At 35.6% G+C, this 23,665-nt stretch overlaps 1 protein-coding gene across 7 annotated transcripts in view; it reads right to left on the bottom strand.

Annotated features, from left to right (window-relative positions):
• The window catches only part of ANK2 (ankyrin 2), a 306,741-nt gene that overhangs the window by 203,059 nt on the left and 80,017 nt on the right, over positions 1–23,665 (bottom strand). For 2 of the 7 annotated variants that reach the window (XM_040966587.1, XM_040966586.1), the window contains exon 1: positions 14,854–14,988. The exons of the other annotated variants lie outside the window; for them this stretch is intronic. In XM_040966587.1, the coding sequence (XP_040822521.1) occupies positions 14,854–14,988 (135 nt within the window). Of the gene's footprint in view, positions 1–14,853; positions 14,989–23,665 lie in introns of those variants that run through there. 7 annotated transcript variants of the gene reach the window in all.

Here is a 23,665-nt window from a genome sequence, read left to right on the forward strand (position 1 = left end):
ATTTGTGCAAGACTATATATTTCTACCCTATTTTACATTGTTTTGCTTTTACTATGTCTCTTGAAAAGAATAGGGAGATTATTGGATCACTGCCTATGAGTACATAGTCACATATATTCTCACAGAATACTTGAAAAATGAATAGAAAACAATTATGATTGGCAGTCATAATTCCATTACCCAAACTCAACATGAAATATTTTGATGTTTTCTCCTAAAATTTTCCCATATGCACATTATACATGTATACCTATTAATACTTTTAGGAAGCTCAGATACTCATGTTGTACTTTCAAACAATAACATTACAAAATAAGTATTACCTATGTCATTCATAAATTTTGAAAAATGTTTAAAATCTCATGTAACTCTTCACAGATGCTCATTGACTATTCCTTTTAGCTTTCTCCAGTCACACATAGAGAGGCAATTTATTTGGTTTTCATAATTTTAAATAATGCTATGACAAAAAATGTTGTACGCAAGTCTTGCCCCATCTTTATTGTTCCTTTTGCTAAAACTCCCAGGATGGGACAGACATGTCAGAGAAGGTAGCACATTGATGCACAGTACACACATCTTGAAACTGACCTTGATAGTGCAAACCTCCCTGCTTGCGAAGAGCCTGTCTCCATCCAGTCATAGACTCAACAACCCTGTTCATGATAGATGTGGATTGCAGCTTTGACTTGTTTTCGTTTTCTTAAGAATTTGAGAATCCAGACACTACTTACTAACAGATCTTTTTTTTTAACCTGTTGACCTGTTCAGAGTTTCAAATACATTTTTATTTTTAAAATCTTCACACAGAATAAAATTTTTTCAATTTTTGCAAGTTTCCCACTTGTTTGTACAAATTAAAACATCTCTTACTGAATCTTTTGGCATTGTTTTTATCCTAATTTTCTTGTATGTTAATATACAATTTCCTTTTTAATTTACAATTTTACCATTCAACCTCCCTGTATATTAAAAAAATTCCTTTGTCTTCCATTTAACTCTTTAAATTTCCTGAATTTAATTTGGTGGGTGCCAAAATAAGTCTTACTTGAAATATTTTTCTAAGTGTTAAAAATCTTATAGCCTATTTTTAATGCTCTCTCTCTTGCTCCTTTTTCACATTTCTCTGTCCTTAAAGAGTCAGCACAATACAAAGCGTAGAGGTACTGCTTTAACTCTGTTTCTAGCAGTTAGCATGAGATGTGTGACACTGAGGCAACAACTGAACTCTACTGTCTGGATTTACTTGCATGCATCTTGTATAGGTTTATGCAGATTAGATTAAAATAGGTATTGAATATTAGGCCATAGCATAGTGTACTGGAGTAATGGGTACCCAATAAACGTAGATTTTTATTTTCTTAAAGCTTAGTTATCTTGATTTTATTTGAAAAGAAGAGTGCAAGAGGGAAAGGGAGAGAAAGCGAAAGGAGAGAAAGAAAGAGGCAGAAATGAACACTTGATAGTTCACTTTCATTCCGTTAAATTAAACTTGGTATAAAGATGCCTCTAATCCTATAAATTCCTTCTGTAGGTGATTTTGACCCCTAACTTTTAATTTTCATATGCCATATGCCAAATTAAGACAATATTCTAATTATAAATAGCTGAGTCTCAACCAATTACAGTAACTGAGTTTTAGCCATTCACAGGTACACATTGATCAAACCATGTCCATTTAGCCAAATGACTTATCACATCATGCCCAAAGCAGACAAATGCTGAGCTTTTCTGTATGTCATTTCCTTTTACCTTCTATAAGCACTGCCTGTCTGCATTGCTGGGCAGAGCTCACTGAATCCGCTCCTGGTTCTGAATTCTACTCAATCTATAAACCATTCATTAATTCTACAAACTGCTAAACTTATTTTTAACTGTTTTCTCCTAACAGTTGATGTGATAGGAACCTTTATTTAACAAGGACAGAATAATTTAACTAGTCATTTCCCATGTGCACCATTACTTTTATACATACGAGTGGAATTCAGGCAGCACATGATACTGGCCTTCAGTGTCAAGGAAGGATCAGATCATTCAGAACATTCTTGCTGTTCAAGCTGCCTATTTGATAGTCAAATGAAATTTACAGTCTTTCAAATTTGAGGACATATTTTTATATCATAGTAGCTTTTTAAACAGATTTTTGATGGGGTTGATAAGATTAAATAATAAATAACAAGGCTTTATGTAGGTATACATTAATTACGGTTTGCAGAAGCAGAAGTTAAGACTTATAGTAAGTGTGGTTTAGGACTACTGCAACACGTCACAGTCCATTTCTTTTCCTCTTACTCATGCTTATGTGTTTGTTTGTTTGGAAGTAGGAGTTATTCAGAGAGACAGGGAGAGACAAAGGTCTTCAATTTGTTGGTTCACTCCTAAAATTGACACAATGGTTGGAGTTGGGCCATTTCAAAGCTAGGAACCATGAGCTTCATCAAGTCCCCGCCAGTAGATGACAGTGGTCCAAGTACTTGAGCCACCCTCCATTGCATGTGAGAAAAAGAAGTCAAAGGCACACAAATTGGAAAGAAGTAAATCAAATTATCCTTGTCTGTGGATGATATGATTTCAATATAGAGATAAACAAGCTCTCTATTAAGACACTATTGGAACACAAAAGAGAGCTTAGTAAAGCTGCAGGATATAACAAATCAATAATCTTTGCATATACAACAATTCCATGGCTGAGAAAAAACTGTAATATCAGTCATACTCATAATAGCCACAAGAAATGATATCTTGGACTAGATTTAAACAAGGAGGTAAAAATTTTCTACAGTGAAAATTACAAAACATTAAAGAAATTAATAGAAGACAATACCAAAAAAATGGAAAAAAAAACTTCCATATTTGTAGATTCAAAGAATTAGTATCATTAAAATGCCCATACTTTACTGGACATAAATTACAGATTAAATGTGATCCCAATCAAAATATCAAGGGTATTTTCTCGGATCAAGAAAAACAATGGTAAAATTCAAATGGAAACATCAGAGACCTCAAATAGCTAAAGCAACTGTACATAACATTTTTTAAAAAGCAGGAGGTATCACAATATCAGACTTCAAGACATATCTCAGGACAGTTAGAATCAAACAGCATGGTACCAGGATAAAAATAGACAAGTGAGCAATGAAACTTCATTGTTACATTGTTTCTACTCATTCAAACCCTAAACATTGACACAACTGACTAATCTTTGACAAATGAATTTAAATCAAACACTTGAGAAAGGACAGTCTCATACAAATGGTCCTGGGAAAATTGTAACTATTCATGTAGAAGCACGAAACAAGATCCAGAACTTAAAGCATTTACAAAAACCAACTCAAAAGGGATCAAGATTCTAAATCTACAACCAGATACCACCACATTATTAAAGGAACGCATTAGGGAAACTCTGCAAGACATTGGCATAGGAGGCAAAGACTTCCTGGTAGATACCCCAGAAGCCAATAAAAAAGAAGTTAATAAAAATACATGAATGAGATTACAACAATCTAAGAAGCTTCTTCACAGCAAAGGAAAAGCACACAAAGTAAAAAAGCAATTGGCAAACCCAGAGAAAATATTTTCAAATATGTAATCGATAGAAGACTCCAGGATCTAAAGAGAACTCAAGAAACTCAACAGCAACAAAATAGACACTTCAGTTAAGAAATGGACAGATGAGATTAACAGAAATTTTCAAAGAATGAAGTGTGAATGGCCAACAACAACAACAAAAATACTCAAGATCACTAGTAATCAGGGAAAAGCAAATAAAACTACAATGAGGGATCCAGGGTACAACATACTAGTGGCCAAGTCTTTGCCTTTCATACTCTGGGATGTCACAGTGGCACAGGTTTTTGTCCCAGCTACTCAACTCCCCTTCGGCTCCCTACTTGTGGCCTAAGAGAGCAGTAGAGAATGGCCAGAGCCTTGGGACCCTGTTCCTGCATGGGGGACCTGGAAAGAGGCTCCTGGCTCCCGGCTTTGGATCAGATCAGCCATTGTGGCCACTTGGGGAGTGAGCCAGCAAATGCAAAATATTTCTTCTCTCTGTCTCTCCTTCTCCCTAAACCTAACTCTCCAATAAAAATAAATTAAAAAGAATAAAAACCACAATGAGGTTTCATCATACCCCAGACAGAACAATTATCATCCAAAAATTAAAAAACAAAACAATAAATGCTCATGAGAATATGAGGAAAGTGCCACACCAATCCATTATGTGTAGAAATGTAATCTAGTACAAGCATTATGGAAGACCATGGAGATTCCTCAAAAATCTGAAAATCAGCACATCATATGACCCAGGTATCTCATCCCTTTAATAACCCAAATGAAATCAAATAAGCATATAAACTATTTGTACTCCTGTGTTTACTGCAACTCAATTCACAACAGCTAAGATATGGAATCAACCCAGGTGTCCACCAACTGATGACTGAACAAAAGAATGGTGATATATACACTATGGAACACTAATTACTTATTCACACACACAAAAGAATGAAACCCTTTCTTTTGCAACAAAATGGAAGCAACCAGAAACCATAATACTTAGTTAAATAAACCATTCTCAAAAATACAGATAGTATATGTTTTTTTCTGAAATGTGGCAGTTAAGACAGAATACAAAAATATGTAGGGGACCCAGAGCAGTAGCCTAGGGGCCTTTTACACACCTGGATCCTATATAGTCTCTGGTTCTAATCCCGGCAGTCCACTTCTCACCCAGTTCTCTGTGGCCTGGGAAAGCAGCTAAGGATAGCCCAAAGCTCTGAGACCATACACACACGTGGGAGACCCAGAGGAGGCTCTGGGCCCCTGACTTCAGATGCGCTGAGCTCTGGCCATTGTGGCCACTTGGGGAGTGAATCACTGGACGGAAGAACTTCTGTCTCTCCTCCTCTCTGTATATCTGACTTTAAAATAAATAGAAAGTAAATTGTTAAAAAAAAAAAAAAAGGTAGTAATGAAATGGTCATTTTGGAATATGACTTCTGGATTTTGTCCTTGTTTATACTTTTATGGAATTGAGATCTTTACACTTTTGACTTGTTCAAAATTATGATATTGGAAAATTAAGCCCCTAGATGTAGAGTGAAAGAAAAATATGTATTAGAAAAACTATTGAAGAGAAGGAAATTATGAGGGGAGATATTGGGAGTAGCAGTGAAACGATGGAAGTGTTGTTGTCTTCTCTAAAATGTACATATGGAATACATGAAATTCATTCTCTTTATATTAATAAATATTACAAAAATTTAAAAATCAAGAATAAACTTCCTTGGAATATTTCTCTTCTGTGGTGATTCATAGAATCCACTTAGGGAGGAGCTATCATAAAGCATTCACTTGTTCTTTGCTTTCAGTATATTTATTATACCTTCTTGTTACGTGTACAGTAGGATTTGTCTGCTCTAAACTCAGAAGGATGTTTAAGTTGATGTCTTGCTGCTAATCACTGACGGTGCAAGGGTGGAAATTTTATCTAATTGTGGTGGGTAGGATGTAGGGCTGGTAGGAAGTATTTATGTGACCGAGGTCACGACCTCGAAGGATGGTTCCCTCCAGGGGTGATTCTTCTGGGTTCAAGCTGAACCGAGGCTCTCTCCTGCCTCACTGCCCCACTATACTCAACAGTTTTCAGACATTAGGATCTCACACCACCAAAATGTAAACTGTAATAAGCATGAGCTTTCCCAAAGAAGCTCCTCTTGAGTATTTTTAGTAAACAAGAAACAAACTAATGCAGACCTCAAATACTCTGTCCCTGTGTCAGCACCAATCACCCAAATATATGATGTGAAAAATGCCTAAAAATGTGATTATCATTAGCTACTTTCTTAAAAGAAGCAATTATGTATTGTAGCTATTTGCACAGAAGCATGAAATATATACTTTAGTCATAGAAAATTAATGGGCTTCTTTTATTCCTGTATTTTTCATTTGTAGCCTGAAAAAAAAATCTAATATAACAAGCAGTGGTTTTCACAAAAAAAAAGCCTTCAGAAATTTTGATGTATTTCTCTCTTACTACATTTCTTACTAGATGTTTTCCCATTTCCTTCAGAACATCAACATCTAAAAAGATCTGATAAAGAAGTAACTCCAATTTTGACACACATCATTTCTGTCTTGTGAGAGATTCAAATTTCTAGTGTTTTTCCTTGATTGAGAATTCTTCATTCATTAATTAATATTTTATTAAATAAAAATATATTAGAACTAGAATATGGACATTTCTACCACAAAGGCAGAATCTGAAATTCACTGCAAATCTCATTTGTAACTTGTCAATGGCTGTGGTAAGTGAAGAGTACACACACAGAAAAAGGAATTTCGTGGGAGCTCTATATGTCAGCAACATTCATAATTCACCAAAAACCATTTCAAGTTGGCCTACCTGAAGCAATCAACGAAATGACTATACTTCAGATAGCCATTATAATGTTTTTATTTCTTACAAGCAAATATCAAAGAAAGGTACAAAATGTTTCACTATAGCATCACGGGTCTGTACAAAAGTGATGAGAATGTATGCATTGAAAGTTCAGACACCTACAATTTTGGTAAGAAATGTAATACAATACGCTTGAAACATAAAAAAAAGCATTTAAAAATGAAAGAATCTGAGAACAAGCAGATATTTTTTGGATTTTTTTTTAAATGAAGAGGCATTAAATCCAAAATAGCAACTGCAAGTGAGTAAGAGGCATGGCAGATGTCTGTGTGGGAAGGGGGAAAGCACGGTTGAGGAGAAGCTCTCCCCACAGTGTATTCTCAGCTCGATCTCACACCTGCAACCTTGAGGAAGCCAGTGTCTGTTCAGCAGAACTCAATGTCTTTGACTCAGAAGTAACCCAAACTATTGGTAGAAAATGTTCGTGTCATTTAAGTTTATTTTCTGCATGCTTTTTCACATGTGTTTGAATAGAGAATGATTCAAATAAATATAAATATTTAGTTGGGAGGCAATTTCCTATTGTAAGGAAATTATAAAAGAACTAAATATGGCACTGTTTACAGTTATTCCTCTGAAAAAAGTACCCCTCAACAATTCTCTTCAGAATGCAACTACTGATTTTACAAATAATTTCATGTACAGAGTTAATGACAAATTCAAGAAAACATCTGTTATTTTCTATGGTAGATGTTATATGCAATTAATATTTTATAGCACTACTGTATTCAGTTATACTAAAGGCACATTCCTTTATAACAAGATCATAGTGTGCAGCATGGCAGTGCAGTGGGTTAAACTACGACCTACACATGAGGGCCTGTTCGGTCTTGGCAACTTAACTTTCAAAACAGCTTCCTGATATTATACCTGAAACAAAAAAAGTGGTAGCTGGCCCAAGTATTGGGGCCCCTACATTCATGTGGGAGACACAGATGGAGTTCTAGTCTTGGCCTTGCCCCAGCCATTGTGGCAATTTGGACAGTGACCTGGGAGATCTCTAATTCTGTAACTCTGACTTTCAAATAAGTTTTAAAAAAAGCCTAAGATAAAAATGCTTAAAAATAAAACAAGATTGTAATTAAAACTTCTTATCAACTTCATAGAAGTCACCACCACTTTTTTTCCATTTTTTATAGCATGTGACTTCGCCTAGGAGCATGTCAGTTGTAGCTAGAAAATGCCCACAACTCCATTTTCTTCATAAGGTGAATTTCTAATTCATTCACCTTCTCCACAAACATTTACTGAGCATCTGTTAGATGGCAGGCCCTTTGTAAGACACTATAAAGAGTCTGGAGCAAATGACAACCTAACTGATCTCTAAAACATTCTTTAATCTATGCCTCTCACTAGGACACATTTCAAATTTTAAATCTTGACTTATGAAGCTAATGATAATCAGACCACTTTTTTCAAATCTCATGGGTTTCATACAATAAAAACTTTGCATTCCAAACTGATGAGGATTTGTATACTGATTCTTGACCATTCTAATGTCATTGCTGACTCCAAGACTTATTTTTCTTGACTTATCTGCAACACTTTGAGATTGAGCTATCACTTGGAGGTACCTCAAAAATATTCTGTGCTTTCTCGTCACACTATAATACCACATTGGGCTTCTGCTTTGTCAGCCTATGGCTTCTATTTCTTCAAAGGCAACATTATATGTCTAATTTATCTTGGCATAGTAGCTGACTTGATAAACGTCTACTGAAAACAAAAGGACACATCTTTCCCAACAGGAATCAAGACTGTACTTGGGTTCCTAGATTCCCCTCAGGCTTCGTCTTCTCCATTGACAGAAGGAAGATGGGAAATATTTAACTACTTGGCAGCTGCAACAGTAGAGGGAGATAGTCAGAGAAGCCTCTCATTAGACCAGACAGTACCTTTTTGTTTGTTAACATGGGAGTTGAGGGTAGCCTGAACAGGGAGTCAGGCTAGTCTCCGTAGAAGGGGCATTTTGGTGGGCTTATAGCATCAGCCATTGAATTTGTCTTTATGGATCCAGTTCAACCTGCAAAGTGGTCCAGGTCTTCTGCCACAGACCCTTTGGATGTCAGCCCTGTCCATGAGTCATTCACAGAGCAATGAAACTCATATTGAATCTCCTTGGGCATCATAAAAAGACTTATTTCATTATACATGTTGCCCATAATACCCTACTGGTTTTTTTAGAATTAATTGATCATATGTGGATAGTTCTGTTTCTAAAACTAGATTGGAAACTCCTAGAGAACAAAAATCATAAATTATCTTCTTTCAATCTTTCCTTTAAATAATATACCTAAAAGTTACATAACCATGTTCTATATCATTTTATATTTTTTGAAATGCTTGCCAGAATGATGTTCATGATACTCTTGGTTCTTATTAGCAATGAGGTCAGAACAACAATACAAAAAACATGTGTTTATCATTTATAAAAATGCTGCAAAATACAGTGCTCATTGTAACACCTCATCCCTTATATCTGTCTTCTTAAATTTCAAAACTGAAGCAAAGCTTGACTCACTTGACACACTGATATGCTTCATGGGTGATAAACCCTCTCTCTCTCACTCTTTGTGCCTCCACCTTCTCAATACACAGTACAATCTCACATAAGTTATTCAAACAAAAAAATTCCCATCTTTGTCTTTCATAACTGCAAAACCATTCGTTCATAGAAATGAAAATAGCCTTGACTGTGCTTCCTTCTACTTCCACTGATGAAACCACAATCCATCCCTCCATCATTCTTCACCTCTAGCATTTCTGAGATGAGTTAAATGGGTATTCTTTCTTCCTTTCTGTTTGCACTCACCAACCATCCTCCACAAGAAACAGGGAGATGGTAGGAAAGCTTATGGCCTATCTCTCATACCTTGTGCCTTTTATCATTCTCTTCATTGTTCATTGTACTTCTGTCATAGTGCACATATTTGCATTTGTTGAGCATCTTTGTATACTTCCTCAATCTCACATTCATTTTTCCCCAAGGAAAATGTTGTTCTTACATTTTAAAATTATTTTTATTGTTATTTTATGGTACAATTCAATAGGTTCTGTGATTTCCCAGCCCTCTTAGCAAGTTCTCTCCTCCCTCCCTTGGTTTCCCCTCTAGTATTATAATGGGTAGTCCTTCATAAACAGTCATTAGTCCATCATGCTGTTACTGAAGTGTTTTCCAACATTGTAGGCATGAACAAGTTGGAAAATCCAGCATCCTACTGTCAGGATATTTTCAACTGTCTCACTGGGAGTCCATCTTTGGCCTGGGTGCATATAGACATACTGCACTACATCTTCACATCTGAACATGTCAGTCTTCACTACACTTCTAGTATACATCCCTTAAATACAGAGCCAGTACACAACAGGGTAAAACATCGTAAATTTTCACCAACATGAAGTTAAAGAACATGCTACAAAAATACCAATGCACTGCTAGGTTGATGAAAAAAGAACACCTGCTTGCAGAAATTGATGCTACTGCACAACCCACGTGGTGCTGAAGATGTTACAATAAAAACTAGAACATCATTACCTATGAAATGTGGCAAAAACAGTGTTGAAAGGGACATTTACAATCTCAGATGTTTACAAGCAATCCAAAAGGTCTCATCAGTTAATGAATCACAATAACGTACTGAAAAGATACAAATGACTAGGATATGTGAAAAGGTAAAATTCACAGCAAAAATAATTAGATTTGATATCACAAAACTGCAAATTGTAACAAGAAAGAGCCATTCCCTAAGAAGATGAGCAAAACCATTCTTCAGCCATATTATCAATGAGCATCATCGGGGACAACCACTTAAAATTAGAGATGAAAGAGAAATGGTTCCAATTCTTTGCTCTTTACATAGGTCATGACGTTGTTGGCTTCGTCAGTAGTAGGGATTGTAGTTTTTGCTGTCTAGGTGTCCTTAGCAATTTCATTGCATCCCCACATTCATACTATCAGTTGGTCTCCTGTCACCAGAACTCTGTCTTGTCATTATGTGGTCAAATCTAAATTTGCATTTGTTAATAACTGCTTGCTGACTTAGTCTGTTTTAAGTCACACTAGCAGGAAAGTATACTGAATTGCTTTCATAATAACATGAGGATTCACAGCTCATAGCCTAAAGTAATAAGAACTATATAGAGTAATGAAAAAAAATCAAAACAAAAATAGCTTATGATTCACTCCCACAATGGGGAAACTTTGCTAAACCACAAAAGAAAATAAAATTAAGAGTAAACCAGTAAAAAGACAAGACATCTTATTTAAATTGCAGCCAAAATGGACAAAGTAACATTTGTGATGAAGCACCACATTTCCTAATTTGCTCATGAGACAAAGCTAATTGATCTAGCAAGATTTTTAAAACCTTAATAAAGTATATGATCCAGATAGAAAAGAAATACACAATGCACATAGAACAATCCGCATATTCACAAATGATGCCACAAAAATTACAAGAAACAAAAATAAAATAAAGAATTATGTTGCAGTTCTAAATTGCATCTTATCAACACAGCCTCAGGAATCTCTTCCTCAGAAGCCTATCTGGACCCTTTAAGGTCCGGCTGACTCACGTCCCAGACAGAGCTATCCTAGGCTCCAAGGCAAAACCTAGAAGACAGCTCTAGAACTATTTTTTTTTTCAGAAGTAAGCTTGAAATATATACACCAATCATCTACAAACATGAAGAAAAAAAGGTAGTTGAGAGATGATACAGTTGTTCCTTTTGTGGTTGGTATGAAAATTCATAGCATCATCAGGATTTATTCTGAATATAAAATTTGAAACAGTTAAATTTTTTTCTTGATTCTTGGCTGTCTCCTGTTCCTCAAGCTCTCTCTTTTTTCTTCTTCTTTTTTTTTTTTTGTGTGTGTGTGTGGCCAAGTTAGTTGTGATAAAAGCAGATCTTTAAGTATTTTACAGATTAATGCAAGAAACAACCCACAGATCAAAGGAAAACACTGACATATGCCGGTAAGTCTTTGCTTCCATATAAAGGAGGACATCTTCTCACAGGATTCCAAACAAGATCTCTGGGACGAGGTGAGGGAGACTCACAAGGGGTGAACCAGAGTCCAGAGGGGCCCAGGCAACTGGAGCCAAGGGCTAAAGTGTCTGCCCAAGAGGTGCACCTACTCTTTTTGTGTTCTCCATGCAAATAAACAGCTCCATACTAATGAACTAAGCAAAAACCACAAATACAACAAAAATTTGAACCATACTAGATATAATTGTATTAGATATAAATACATCAGGATAAATTACAGCATACTGAAGACTATTGATTGATATCAATCTTTCCAGACTAAGTATTACTATAGTTTCTATCTTTATGAAGGTAACAAAAGTAGCATTTTAATGTATGTTTATAGATATTAGAAAACACAGCAACTGATGTTTTCATCTTTAACAAGTTAGTAACTGGAAAAGATAACAATCAAAAATGTAATAATAGCATAATTTGGATAATGGCTGTCCATGGGATTGTTTATCTGCTGTCTGTGACTATTTTTGTTCTAACAGCAGACATCAATAGCTGTGAGACCATGTGGTCCTAAAAATCTGTAAGAGTCACTCTCTAGCTCCTCACAGCTCAGTGAACTCTACTGCACAATGTAAAGGTTAATTTGGACATGCATTACAAAAATCAAACACTATTTTTCCAGCTATAGACTTTCATAACTAGATAGCAATGGCATAACTGTTTAATTTTTTCACTATAATTTCAATTTGTCTTGAAACATAAAATATATCACATTGTCAAAATAATATCTGATTTTCTTCTCTGTAATTATTTTTGCATAGCTTCTATGTTTAGTTATCTAACATACATGGAAATTATTGTGGTCTGATTTGCTTTACTTTTCTAAAAAGCTCTATGTGAAATTTCAAATGTGAACAGACATGATTGGTGGAAGAAAAAAACTATCTTTTCCAATACTATTTTTGGTTGATTTCTTTCTCATTGTTCCATTCATCTATACAAATAAAGTCAGAATACTGAAGTTTTTAAATGCAACTCATAAAAAATGAAATATTAATTTTCATAAATCCCAATAGATTTAGTATTTTTACATTTATGGTTTATGTTTTATATTAGTTTTAGTTCTGGTTTAGTTCTAGAAAATTAAGTTACATGAAACTGTACCCAAAACACAAACCCTACCATTTCTAAGTTTATTTCTAGAACAAAAAAAAAAAAAACACAAAAATCGGTTTTTCCTCAAAAAAATAAATATAATTAAAAGTTCTGAAGTTCTAAATTCTTTATCATTAACTCTGAACATACGAATGTTGGAAAGTACAATACAATGTACCGGAAGAGGATTTAAGGAAAGACTGACTTCAGTCTTAGAACATCTATTGAAAACTAAACCAAGGCAATAGCTCTTTTAAATTGGAGAAAGTAAGCTATTTAGAAGCATGTATTTGCTTAGCTTATCCATTAGCTTTGGTTTGGTTTGGTTTGGTGTGGTTTGGTTTGATTTGGTTTTACTCCCTTAGCCCAAACTGGAAAAATTCTGGACCAAAAGTGTCCTCTGAAGGAAGATAGTATGCTGATTTCCATCCCGACCATTTCTTCTCTGTCACAAATATCCAAAATCAACAGCAGAAAAACTAGTTCAATGCCTAGAATGCCATATGGATGTTAACTAGAAGAATTCAGATGGTATATTTTTGGAAACTATCTTTTAATGCACAGAAGGATAATGGTTTTATCAGGTAATGTTACTATTTAGTATTTCTTTTTCAAAAGTTTTTAAAAAGTTGTGTGAACACTGAAACTTAGGTTTCAAAATCATGGCAACACTTTTTACAAAAAAATGGATAAACTTACCAATATATCACCACTCTCTTCTCCACACTTTAAAAAAGTACTTTCATATTTCATTCCTAAATCAACTCTCACTTCTTTTACGTGTTACATTTTTGTTCATGACTTTTTAAGTGATGAAAAAATGGAATAGACTTGCACAACAAAGACTGCTGAATTATCAAACCCTTTAAAGAATGGTCTAAGCAAAAAAAACATCTTTGTGAGCCTAGAAGCTACCTTTCTAACGAGAGTAAATTCTCAGAAAAGGCAGTTATGTACTGCAACAAAGCAAGCCTGAAGAGGGGCTATCGGTTCCTCTTCTGTGATCTCAGTTCAGCAAACTGCATTAGCAGAGACCACTCTGAGAAAGCCAGAGTGGCTGGCTCTCCGGGTACAGGTAGGTAAATCTGAACTGCCATTGAGAGAAGCAAACGCAGCTGCTGCTGGTGACAACTCTCACCCATGTGGTTGTTAAAGCAAATGAGCTCCAACTCTTCAAGCTATGGCTTGGCTTCCTCTTCTCATCTTGGCTGTTTTCCTTTCTTTCTAGAAGTGCCTTCTCTTTCTACTACACTGCTTTTGGTTACTGCAGACATTGGATCTCTTATGGACAAACTGAGTTTTAGCTTCAGTTTTTCTCTGGTCTGAAGTTCAGTGCTAAGAAATTGTGAGATTCAACCAGGTCAGGTAAAAGCCAAAGGGAGCAAAGGCACTTTCTCCACCTCCTGGACTTTCATTCCTGGAAATATCAGGCAAGTACAAAGTCCTCAGTTTTTCCTGCTGAAAATCCGACATATCTCAGCCCCATGGTTTCAGTTTGGAACAAATGACTTGCAGTAAGGTCAAATTCCTGGATCTTACAGATGAAAGATACACTTTATTCACCAGCAACTATGAAAATTAAAATATTTCAGAAAGGGATTTCTGGCCAGAATTTTAAAACTGACAATAAGCCTTTGTACCCATTTTTAGGACTAGATCATGCTGATGAATTATTAAAATCTGGATGTCAATTTAAATAATTGCTCGGCTTTTAAGCCATTTTATAGACTTATATTCCTGTAATCAGAGCAGTATTCAAAAGATGTTTCACTGTAAGCAAATAATGGAGGTAAAATGTCTTATAGATTGGAACTGGGATTATAAATTAAAATATGCCTTTAAAAATACTTCATGACCTAGTGAAAAATGAGCCATACATGAATATATAAATAGAGGAAAGAATCCAGCAGCCTTGATGTATATGAAGTTCTGCAATTTTGCTGAAAGTCACTCTCCAGCAATATCATAAAATGTATGTTCATCTTTGTAAAACTTTTGAAATTAAAGCGACAGCATCTCTGCTCATCTGCAAAGTTAAAGGCAGCCAAGAAGACACCAACATGTGGAATTGCACAGCAGAGAGGGGAAACTGCAGTCAAACCCTCAGACTGAGTCAAACCCTCAGCTGCTTTGATCACAATAGATTCACTGTCAACTTCCTCCCAGGAAGTTAAGAGTCCTGACCAATGAGCTCCACTCTTGGGTCCTCGGCACCATCCTCCCTTCCTCCTCCTCATCTGTGGCTTAAAACTTACCCGCACTCCAGGCTCTTTGACGTCTTCACTGCTATAGCCATAGTAGTCTGGAGCTTTATCCAATTCCTGCCTGTTTCCTTGTGCCCTCACACTCTTATCTGCATGGCAAGACGAGCAGACAGCTGCATTTCCCATCTCAGTTCTTTGGTTCCTGCAGTCCGTGGGCCCGTCCTTGCCCTCTGCGCTCCGTCCGGAGCTCCCAGGGGCACACTAATGTGGACAGTTCATCCAGAAGACCCTTGGTGCCACTGCTGAGTCCCCCTCCACGCCCCTCACCAGTCCTCCCCATCTGCTGGCTGGCTGGCTGGTGTCAGAGAGAACTCAAAACCCGGCAACTGCAAGCTGCACTCAGTGGCCATTTCCAATTCAGGCGCTGCCAGTCTATTTTTACACCTACCAGGCCAGCTATGCATGTCAATGGAGTGAGGGGGGTGAGGCAGGCAGAGAGCAGGGGAGGGGGCGGCGTTGTTTTGTTTTTCACCCTGCAAGCAGCCTGCTTCACACATGGATTAAAGTTCTTTGCTGTGGAAAATGTCTTCACGTATGAGAATTTTTGCATCACTCAGTGAATGCCTTTGAATCCTTTGATTTTTTCCCCCTCTCTGTTTCTATTCATGCAGAGTGCTAAATCTGCTAAGAACTTTTAATGATATAAGAAATAAAAACTCTGTAAATGGTGAAACCAAGTGGCATACACACAGCTTAGATATACTTACTCAATAGTATTTACAGAAAACAATTAGCTATCCATGTAGCCATGCAGAATTTAACATTCATAGGAAATATATCCATTAAAACGACTTATTGTCACAAATATGGAACTTTTGATTGCTACAAGTTGTGTACAAGTTGCCGTTATTCAGGAGTTTGTCACCTAAATAGCAACACCTTGATTAATTTACAGCTCTTTTTAATTTTGAGAAGTATGAAAATATTTCCTCCAAATTTACAAAAAACCAACCAAGTTGACTTGCAACAACATGAAATTTTTGAACTCACATACAGATTTTATAAAAGTTTCTTCTGGAGATGAAGAAACTAACAGTACAGTTAGGAAGAGTTTTTAATTGTCCTTTGTCAGTTGTATATCTAAATATCTCTTTCAGATAGTTTTAATCAATGCACAGCTCACTTTTGTAACTTCTACCTACATGTTACACATTAAATATTGAATGTTTTGATAACATAATCATTTGGGGAAACAGAAAATATTATCTTTGCTAGACTGTAATTTACCTTTATGATTGGTCATTATTTTTAAAAAGCTAAAAATAATTTAAAAGATAAAAATATCATTCCTGAAATACTGTTCTCATATTTCAGTTCCTAAACTCATACAAACTCAAACCTGGGAATTTTTTTTGGATTGTTCTATTCCACATGTTTACAAGCTGTCTTTTTCAGACACTCTGGTTATGAATAACTCTGTATTGCAAGTTTATGAGTCTAACACCATAAACACTCCTTATACTCCAATTTCTAAGAAGTATCACAAGTTTCACTGTGAATATGTCTGATTCTCAGCTACAGGTGAAGGCACAATTTTATTTTAAATGACTACTGAATCAGCAATGTTAAGGTCACCTTGGAAAGGACACAATTTTTCCATTCTTGTTATTGCAGGAACATAATCTCAACACTGTGAATAGGAAAGTTTTAAGTCACGCACACCAGATGGTGGACAGGGATACCAAGCAAAGCCTTTCATTTTTGCCTGAGTAACTGTACACAGATTAATCTCATGATTCATCATATTATAGAAATTTTCATCAGATGCGCCACATATTTGAACATTTTACTGTAAGAATTAAGTTAGCTGGGACATGTAATAATGTGTTTATAAACTTTCCTATAGTTATGTTGTTTTAAATTTCTTGTCTTAGGGGTTCTTACAGCCTGCAGAAGTACTGTGGTCCACAGCTCTCACAAGCAATATTTCTTCTTGAATATATAATAACTATCTCGTTCAGGTTTTACTCAAGCTTTCCCCAGAGACTGGAAGAGGTCCCCTTCCCCCACATCCTACATACATTAGAATTGGCTTGCTACTTTTAAAACATGAATTCTAGCATTTAATTGAATTTTTAATGCCAAATAATGGAGCACTAAAAGCAAGTTCTAAAATTGATCTCTGGCTTCCCCCATTTTGTTCTGCAGCTGAGATTTAAAACACTGTACTTACACGTGTGAAAGGGATATTTAATCACTCCAGATCAGGGAATTGTCTCTGTGTGTGAAATGAGTGATTTTGCTGTGCTTTAACAACATGTATTGTTCCTTGGCAACCTCTTGTCTCATTCATGCATTACCCATTCTATCAGCAAGCCTCTGATTTTGTTTCTCTTGCAGCCCAGCATACAACCGCTCATCCACTATTCCATGTTTCTGCCTCCTTCAAAAGCTCATGTAAAAATTCACTTGCCTCTCAGAGTATTCATTATACCTGGATTAGTCCCATAGCATGTTCATATGTCTTTTTTTTAATAGGATGAGTCTATTATCTTATCATTACCATCATTACCATATCATGCGTTCTTTCCACATGATATGTCTAGGTGTCTCCCTGACCTCACAGACGGAAAAATACACCCTAGTTGTTAAAAGGCAGCTACATATAGAAGCATAGTTTGCAACATCAATTTTTTAAAGATGTATGATTTATTTGTTTTTTATCTTTTTTATTTATTATTATTATTATCAGTTTATAATACAGTTTCATGGGCTCCTGGAATTTTCCTTATCCCCTATCCATTTCTCCCCCACACATAGTTCCTCTATATCATTACGAAAGTATAGTTCTTCATCCACAGTCATATGTCCATCATTGCGGCATGGACAATGGCTGAGAGTGCAGAATCCTATTGTCAAGATACAGTAAACAGTTTCATTGTAAGTCCATCTTTGTCTGGAAGTAGAGATGCATACTACATTGTATCCTCATATCTGGATATGATAGTCTCCAATTCACAGTTACTATACATCCCCTTAACTGAAAAGTCACAGTACAAAATCAACAATAGGAAGAAAAACAGAAATTTACAATGCCATAAAGTTAAATAACATGTTATTAGTTATGATAGTTTCCATTTCACAACTACTAAACATCCCGTTAAATGAAAAGCCACAAAACAAAATCAACAACAGGAAGAAAAAAGAAATTAACAACACCATGAAGTTAAATAACGTGTTACTGAAAGACTAATGTGTCACTGAGACAAAACCAAAGGCAAATGTGAAGAACATCCCAGTAAAATGACAACAGAAGACTAAATCAATGAACAACCCATTGACAAGACCAAATTACCAGCTATTCTTATTAACACTGAATGTAAATGGCTTTAGCTCAATCAAATGTCATAGAGTAGTAAACTGGATTAAAAAGCAAAACCCGTCTATTTGTTGCCTACAGGAAACACATTTCACCAACAAAAATCAGTGGAAACTATAGCTCATGGATTTTGATTTTTTTTTGTTTTTGTTAGTTTTATCTCTTCAAAGCAGTTTCTTGTGATTAAATTCTTCAATGACTCATAGATCATACAGTAGCATCATTTTCTTCAAGAAGGCAGTATCAGTTTTTAACAGTACAACACTGACTTAAAGGTCTCTTTTTCCCTTAACAGCAATAGACTTAATAATTGAAAAGATCTTAAAGCATGACAAATCTTCAATATCATTTCCAGATTGCAATAAACACCTCTTTAATTTAAAAAAAATCCATTTGGGATAAATTGTCCTACAGAAGAAATTATTTTGTTAACAATGGAAAAAACACTGAGAATTATGAACCAAAACAGTAACGTGTTGACAACTGTTAAAAGACACTTGTTTTTCTAAATGACTACCATCAGTTTTTTCACTCATTCCTCCACTCTTTTTTCCTCATTACAGAAACCATCTCATTTTTTCTCCAGAAGGGAAAGTTCCTGAGTTTTGAATATAAAATCCATAGCACAATTTGTTCAAAATTCCACTTGATCCCCAAGCAACAATGGCTGATAAAAAGGCAAACACAAACTTGGAGCTTTCATGCTGACTAAAACATTCTATTTTATGACAGTACTGATTTAAAGGATCTACCTGGGTTATGTCATGGTGGTGAAAATACAATTCTCAATGAACAGCTTAGCCTGTTTTGATCATCACTCCCAACACTGATGTCAAAATTGTGGGGCTCACCCAACAGGACATTCATTCAGAAACTGAAAGAAGCCCAGTCCTAGCTCCCTGTGATTTAGAAATAGTGGCTGTCAGACAGGTTTTTCATTAAAACTGGCATAAGGTGATGACCTATGTCCATAACCCTCTGCCAAGTTGAAGGCAAGGTTAACAGACACTGGGCAGCAATCACATGTTAATAATATGCTTGTAGACAGCTGAGATCTCTGTGGACATCTGACATGGAATATGCTTTCCGCCAAGGCAGAACAATGTCACCACTGTTGCTCAAAAATGCATTAAAGTCATTAGGGCAAATTACTCACAAAGCAAATATTTGCATGTTTGACCATACTTAGAGCAGGATACTAGAAATGGACATAAGGCATTGAACGTGAAATTCAAAGCCCTATCAAGCGACAATTTTACAATATCTTCCTATGTTCCAAGGCATTTTTACCATTATTTCATCTGTGTTGCTGTGCTCCAAATCCATCATAACAGACAATTGATTAAATACTGAAACCACAGGTTAACTTCTCAGCTGTGTTCTTTTGAAAGTTATTGCTAAAGTTTGCTAAAGTTTCTAAAAACAGCAAAGCTGAAAAAATCCACTGCTGTTTGCAATTCACCTACAAAGTACAAAGTGAAGTTTCAGGTAACTAACACCTCAGAGAACAAAATAACTGTCTCAGTTCCATTACATACCAACGACTAGATGCTAACTCTTAAAGTGGAGTTTTGAAAAGATTTCTTAGCTAGGAGTTACGAATGTCTATTATCTTACATGTGCAGATTTATATAAACTTGGTTATACCTGGACTTTATTTTATTTATTATTATTTTAAAATTTAAAAATATGTACACTACATAATTGCTTTATTCCTTTCAGCTTTGAAGGGGTTGGCTTCTAGGAACCAAAATTTGTTGATATTTGAACATATGCTTAACACAGGTGGTGCTTGAAATTGACTATCTGATTTTTTTCTCATAGAATAAAAAAGATGAGAAACATTTTGTTTATTGCATAATGGTCTCTGTTTCTGGGGCTGCTTCAGTTCCTTCACATTTCCCTGGTAGTCTTAGAACCACTCTAAATACAAGAGTTCATTTCCAAGGTGAGAGCCCTTGTGCTCTTGCTCCACCTCTTCTGGTTGCTAACCCCACTGACAAACTTGACATTGTTAAAAACTACTCCTGCCACAGCTTTTTAAATCTCATAATTGTATAACAGTTTTCACTGGGGAAATACTCTTACTCTTTAAGCTTTGCTGGACAGCTTTATAAAACATAATTAAACATGATTCTGCAAATCCACTGTATAAATTGTATAAACCAGCAGGGGATCTTAGTCTTCCAAATGTTTTGATCAATTGTTACTTAAAGGTGAAATGCTATCACATTAAAGGTGCAGGGTCGGGTGTGGGGGATTGCCATAACAGTTCAAAATGTCAAATCAGAAAGAATCATTCAGAACCACAGAATTTAACTTTTCTCTTTCCTAAAAGCCACAAGTTATTCCAGAGTATCTACTACACCAATGGCAAAAAGCAATGTAATTTTTTTCTAACGTAAGTGATCATGCCCTAACACGATCTCCTAATTCAGTTTTGAATTTTGAAGACCATGCATAAGTATGTCACCCTTGTATTGTATTTAGAAATCTGGATGACAATCTACACCTATCACTTTCTACTGTAGTAGCTATAATTTAAGATTGATTAATTCAATGTGTTTGCTTCAAATCCAATTAAACTGATTGTCACTATTGCCTGCACAACTCTAGATGCTCACATAATCAAATGAAACAAAAGACAAGTTCTTCTGACTTTGGGACTCAGTGACCTGTGCAACTAAAACTGGAACAGCCTGTGATAACCCAGGCAGCATGGTATTTTCTTTCATGTTTGAGTTGATTTCATATAATTCATTTGATTAGAAGTTAAATACATAATGATTTTTACCAACTGGGTCTGTTACATAATTGATCAAATAGGAAAGCCGTCGCATGACTTACAGATCTGCACTAGAATTCTTACATTAACATGTGACTTTGCTTTTCTAATTGGGGTCAGTATAAATGACTTCTCTTCATGCTCCACACAAATTAACCAAAATAAATATTGCCATGCTACTCATGTGCCCACAAACATCAATTGACCAATTTAATTTTACATTCCTCCCAGCTACCATTTTCATTCCAGTCTACCGCCTCTTGACTTCTGACATATAAAGGACAACATTCTTTAATAAACAGTGCTAACAAGTTATGAAGTTTTCCAAAGGCTACTCCACAGATTCCGAGCACAAAGTAGGCACTGAATAAGAGTCATTGACTAACATAAGAGGGACACGAAAAAGTGTAGGATGTCCAAAGCAAGTGCCATTTAACTGATTTTAAGTTCTGTCATATTGCCTTGGATTTTGAAATGCAACATGAATAAAACAATTTCATCATTGTGCACTCCCACCTTTACTGATGAAAGTGTGTGTGTGTGTGTGTGTGTGTGTGTGTGTGTGTGTGTGTGTGTTGTGTGTTGTGTGCACAGTACCCGGAAAATGGTTAACTACCAAGCCAGGCCTTCCATAAGCTTTATTTGAAGTGCATGTCAAGTGATTTAAAGTTTAAAATAAGGGAGGGTCTCCATCACCATTTCATGAATATTTTTGAAGCCTAGGTCAATGTTTTATTCTAATTTGGTGTCTTATAAGTTTTATGTGCTAACTATGGAGACAAGCTGATAGAGAAAACAAAATAATAGTTCATTAAAATGATTTTTAAATGAATATTACATAATCTGTTGACCCACTAATGGGGAAAATTTTGCTGCCCCAATGAGCAAGAATCTTAGAAGAGGCAATAGATAGCTCATTGAAGGGTACAGAGAAAGCTGACTCAACATGCTCTACAAGTACGCTGCATACCACCACTGTCTAGACCTAAACATCAACAGGATCCTCATGCCACACTAGGTAGACACATTACTCAAACATGGAGACAAGAAAGTGGAAATACGGAATACCGTACTAATTAGAACTTATAATCACTCTTTAAATACTGTCTTCCTATGAAACATATCAAAATCCTACTACTAGGCTCAACGAAGTATCCATAACTGAGACTAGTAAATAAAAATCTATGTATGCATCCAACATGGCTCAACTCTAATTTCACTTAGTATTGAACTTTGAAGATTTATAGTCAGCTACACACATTTTTGCACTACATATATTCATATACATATATATTAATACTGCTATCCTAGATTGTGGGGGATAGGACACAAAATACGGGGCATACATGTGCTATTGCTAAAGACAAAATAGATGTGCTGTCGCCAAAAGACTTGTTCAGCTATACAACAGAAGCATGATACCATGCTCAACTATTTGAATTTATTGATGTGAAGGTACTTTATAGAGTGCTTTCCCAACAAAATATATACATACAAGATTTGAAAGCAGGAGACAGACATTTAAAATACACTGCCACATGTAATCACAGACTTGTCAGTCAAGAACAAAATCAAGTTCAAACTAAATACGTAATCTTGGTTTCAAGGGAGCAAATGACAATTTATGCTAAACCTGATTTATTATACAGATGGTGACTAACATCTTGTACTATGTCAAACCAATTACAAAGGCTGCACCTAACTTCAACAAGGGGACTGTAAGACATGTTTTTTAAACTACATGTTGAATGTGTATTTAGTTAAGAACAGTTGGATGATAATTACAAAATGATAGACTAAATTAAATTTATTTTCAAGACTGAAATCTTAGAGCACCATAACAGAATCTGAATGCCACTGTCCAACTAATAATTCATTAGGGTTCTATTTTAATATCTCTCTAGGGTGAATTTTTCCATCTTCCTTTCAGTATAAAGAGCTTATAACCCTTCATATGTTACTCATATTTAAAAATTACTGATTATGTACTATTTGTTCTCCTGGGAAACTTATTTTATAAATTTTTGATCATGGCCCTCTTTACTTTTGGAAATGAAATCACTTTACAGGCAATTCAAACCTTCAAAATATAAAAATAGAAAGATCAATATTGTGGGGTAGACGTTTAACACAGCAAACAACACATTACATCAGACACTCATATTTCATTATCAGGGTGAGTGGGTTTGAGTCCGGGCTCCAATCTTAACTCCAGTTTTTTGTTAATATGCAACTCAGAAGGTAGCAGGCGACGATTTAAGCTGTCAGGAGACGTTGACTGAATGTCTGGCTCTTGCCTTCAGCTTGACACGGCTTGAACTGTAGTAGGTATTTAGAGAGTAAACAACTAGATAAAAGCATCTCCCTCTCTTTTTCTCTTTGTCTCCTTTCCTTTAAATAAATAGGTAACATAATAATCTTCTAAAAATACAACAGTGTGGTTTTATGTCCTCTGAACAATGATGCTATTGGTCATTTGTATTAGGAATTGGATAATTGACATCAATTCCATTTTTAGCATTAGTATTTCCAACTGTGCAATAATCAGCTGTTCTAAATAGCCTTCTTTGTTCATATTTTATGTGTTTAATCAATAAATTTGTACCTCATGGTATAAGATCAACATATGACTTACCTTTCCTATGATCAGACAGGAAGGAAGAATGAAAGAATGGAAGAAGGGTGGAAGGCAGAAAGAG

Source organism: Ochotona curzoniae, unplaced genomic scaffold (assembly GCF_017591425.1).
Source record: "Ochotona curzoniae isolate NIBS_2020 unplaced genomic scaffold, NIBS_Ocur_1.0 scaffold_4506, whole genome shotgun sequence".
Classification (NCBI taxonomy): domain Eukaryota; kingdom Metazoa; phylum Chordata; class Mammalia; order Lagomorpha; family Ochotonidae; genus Ochotona; species Ochotona curzoniae.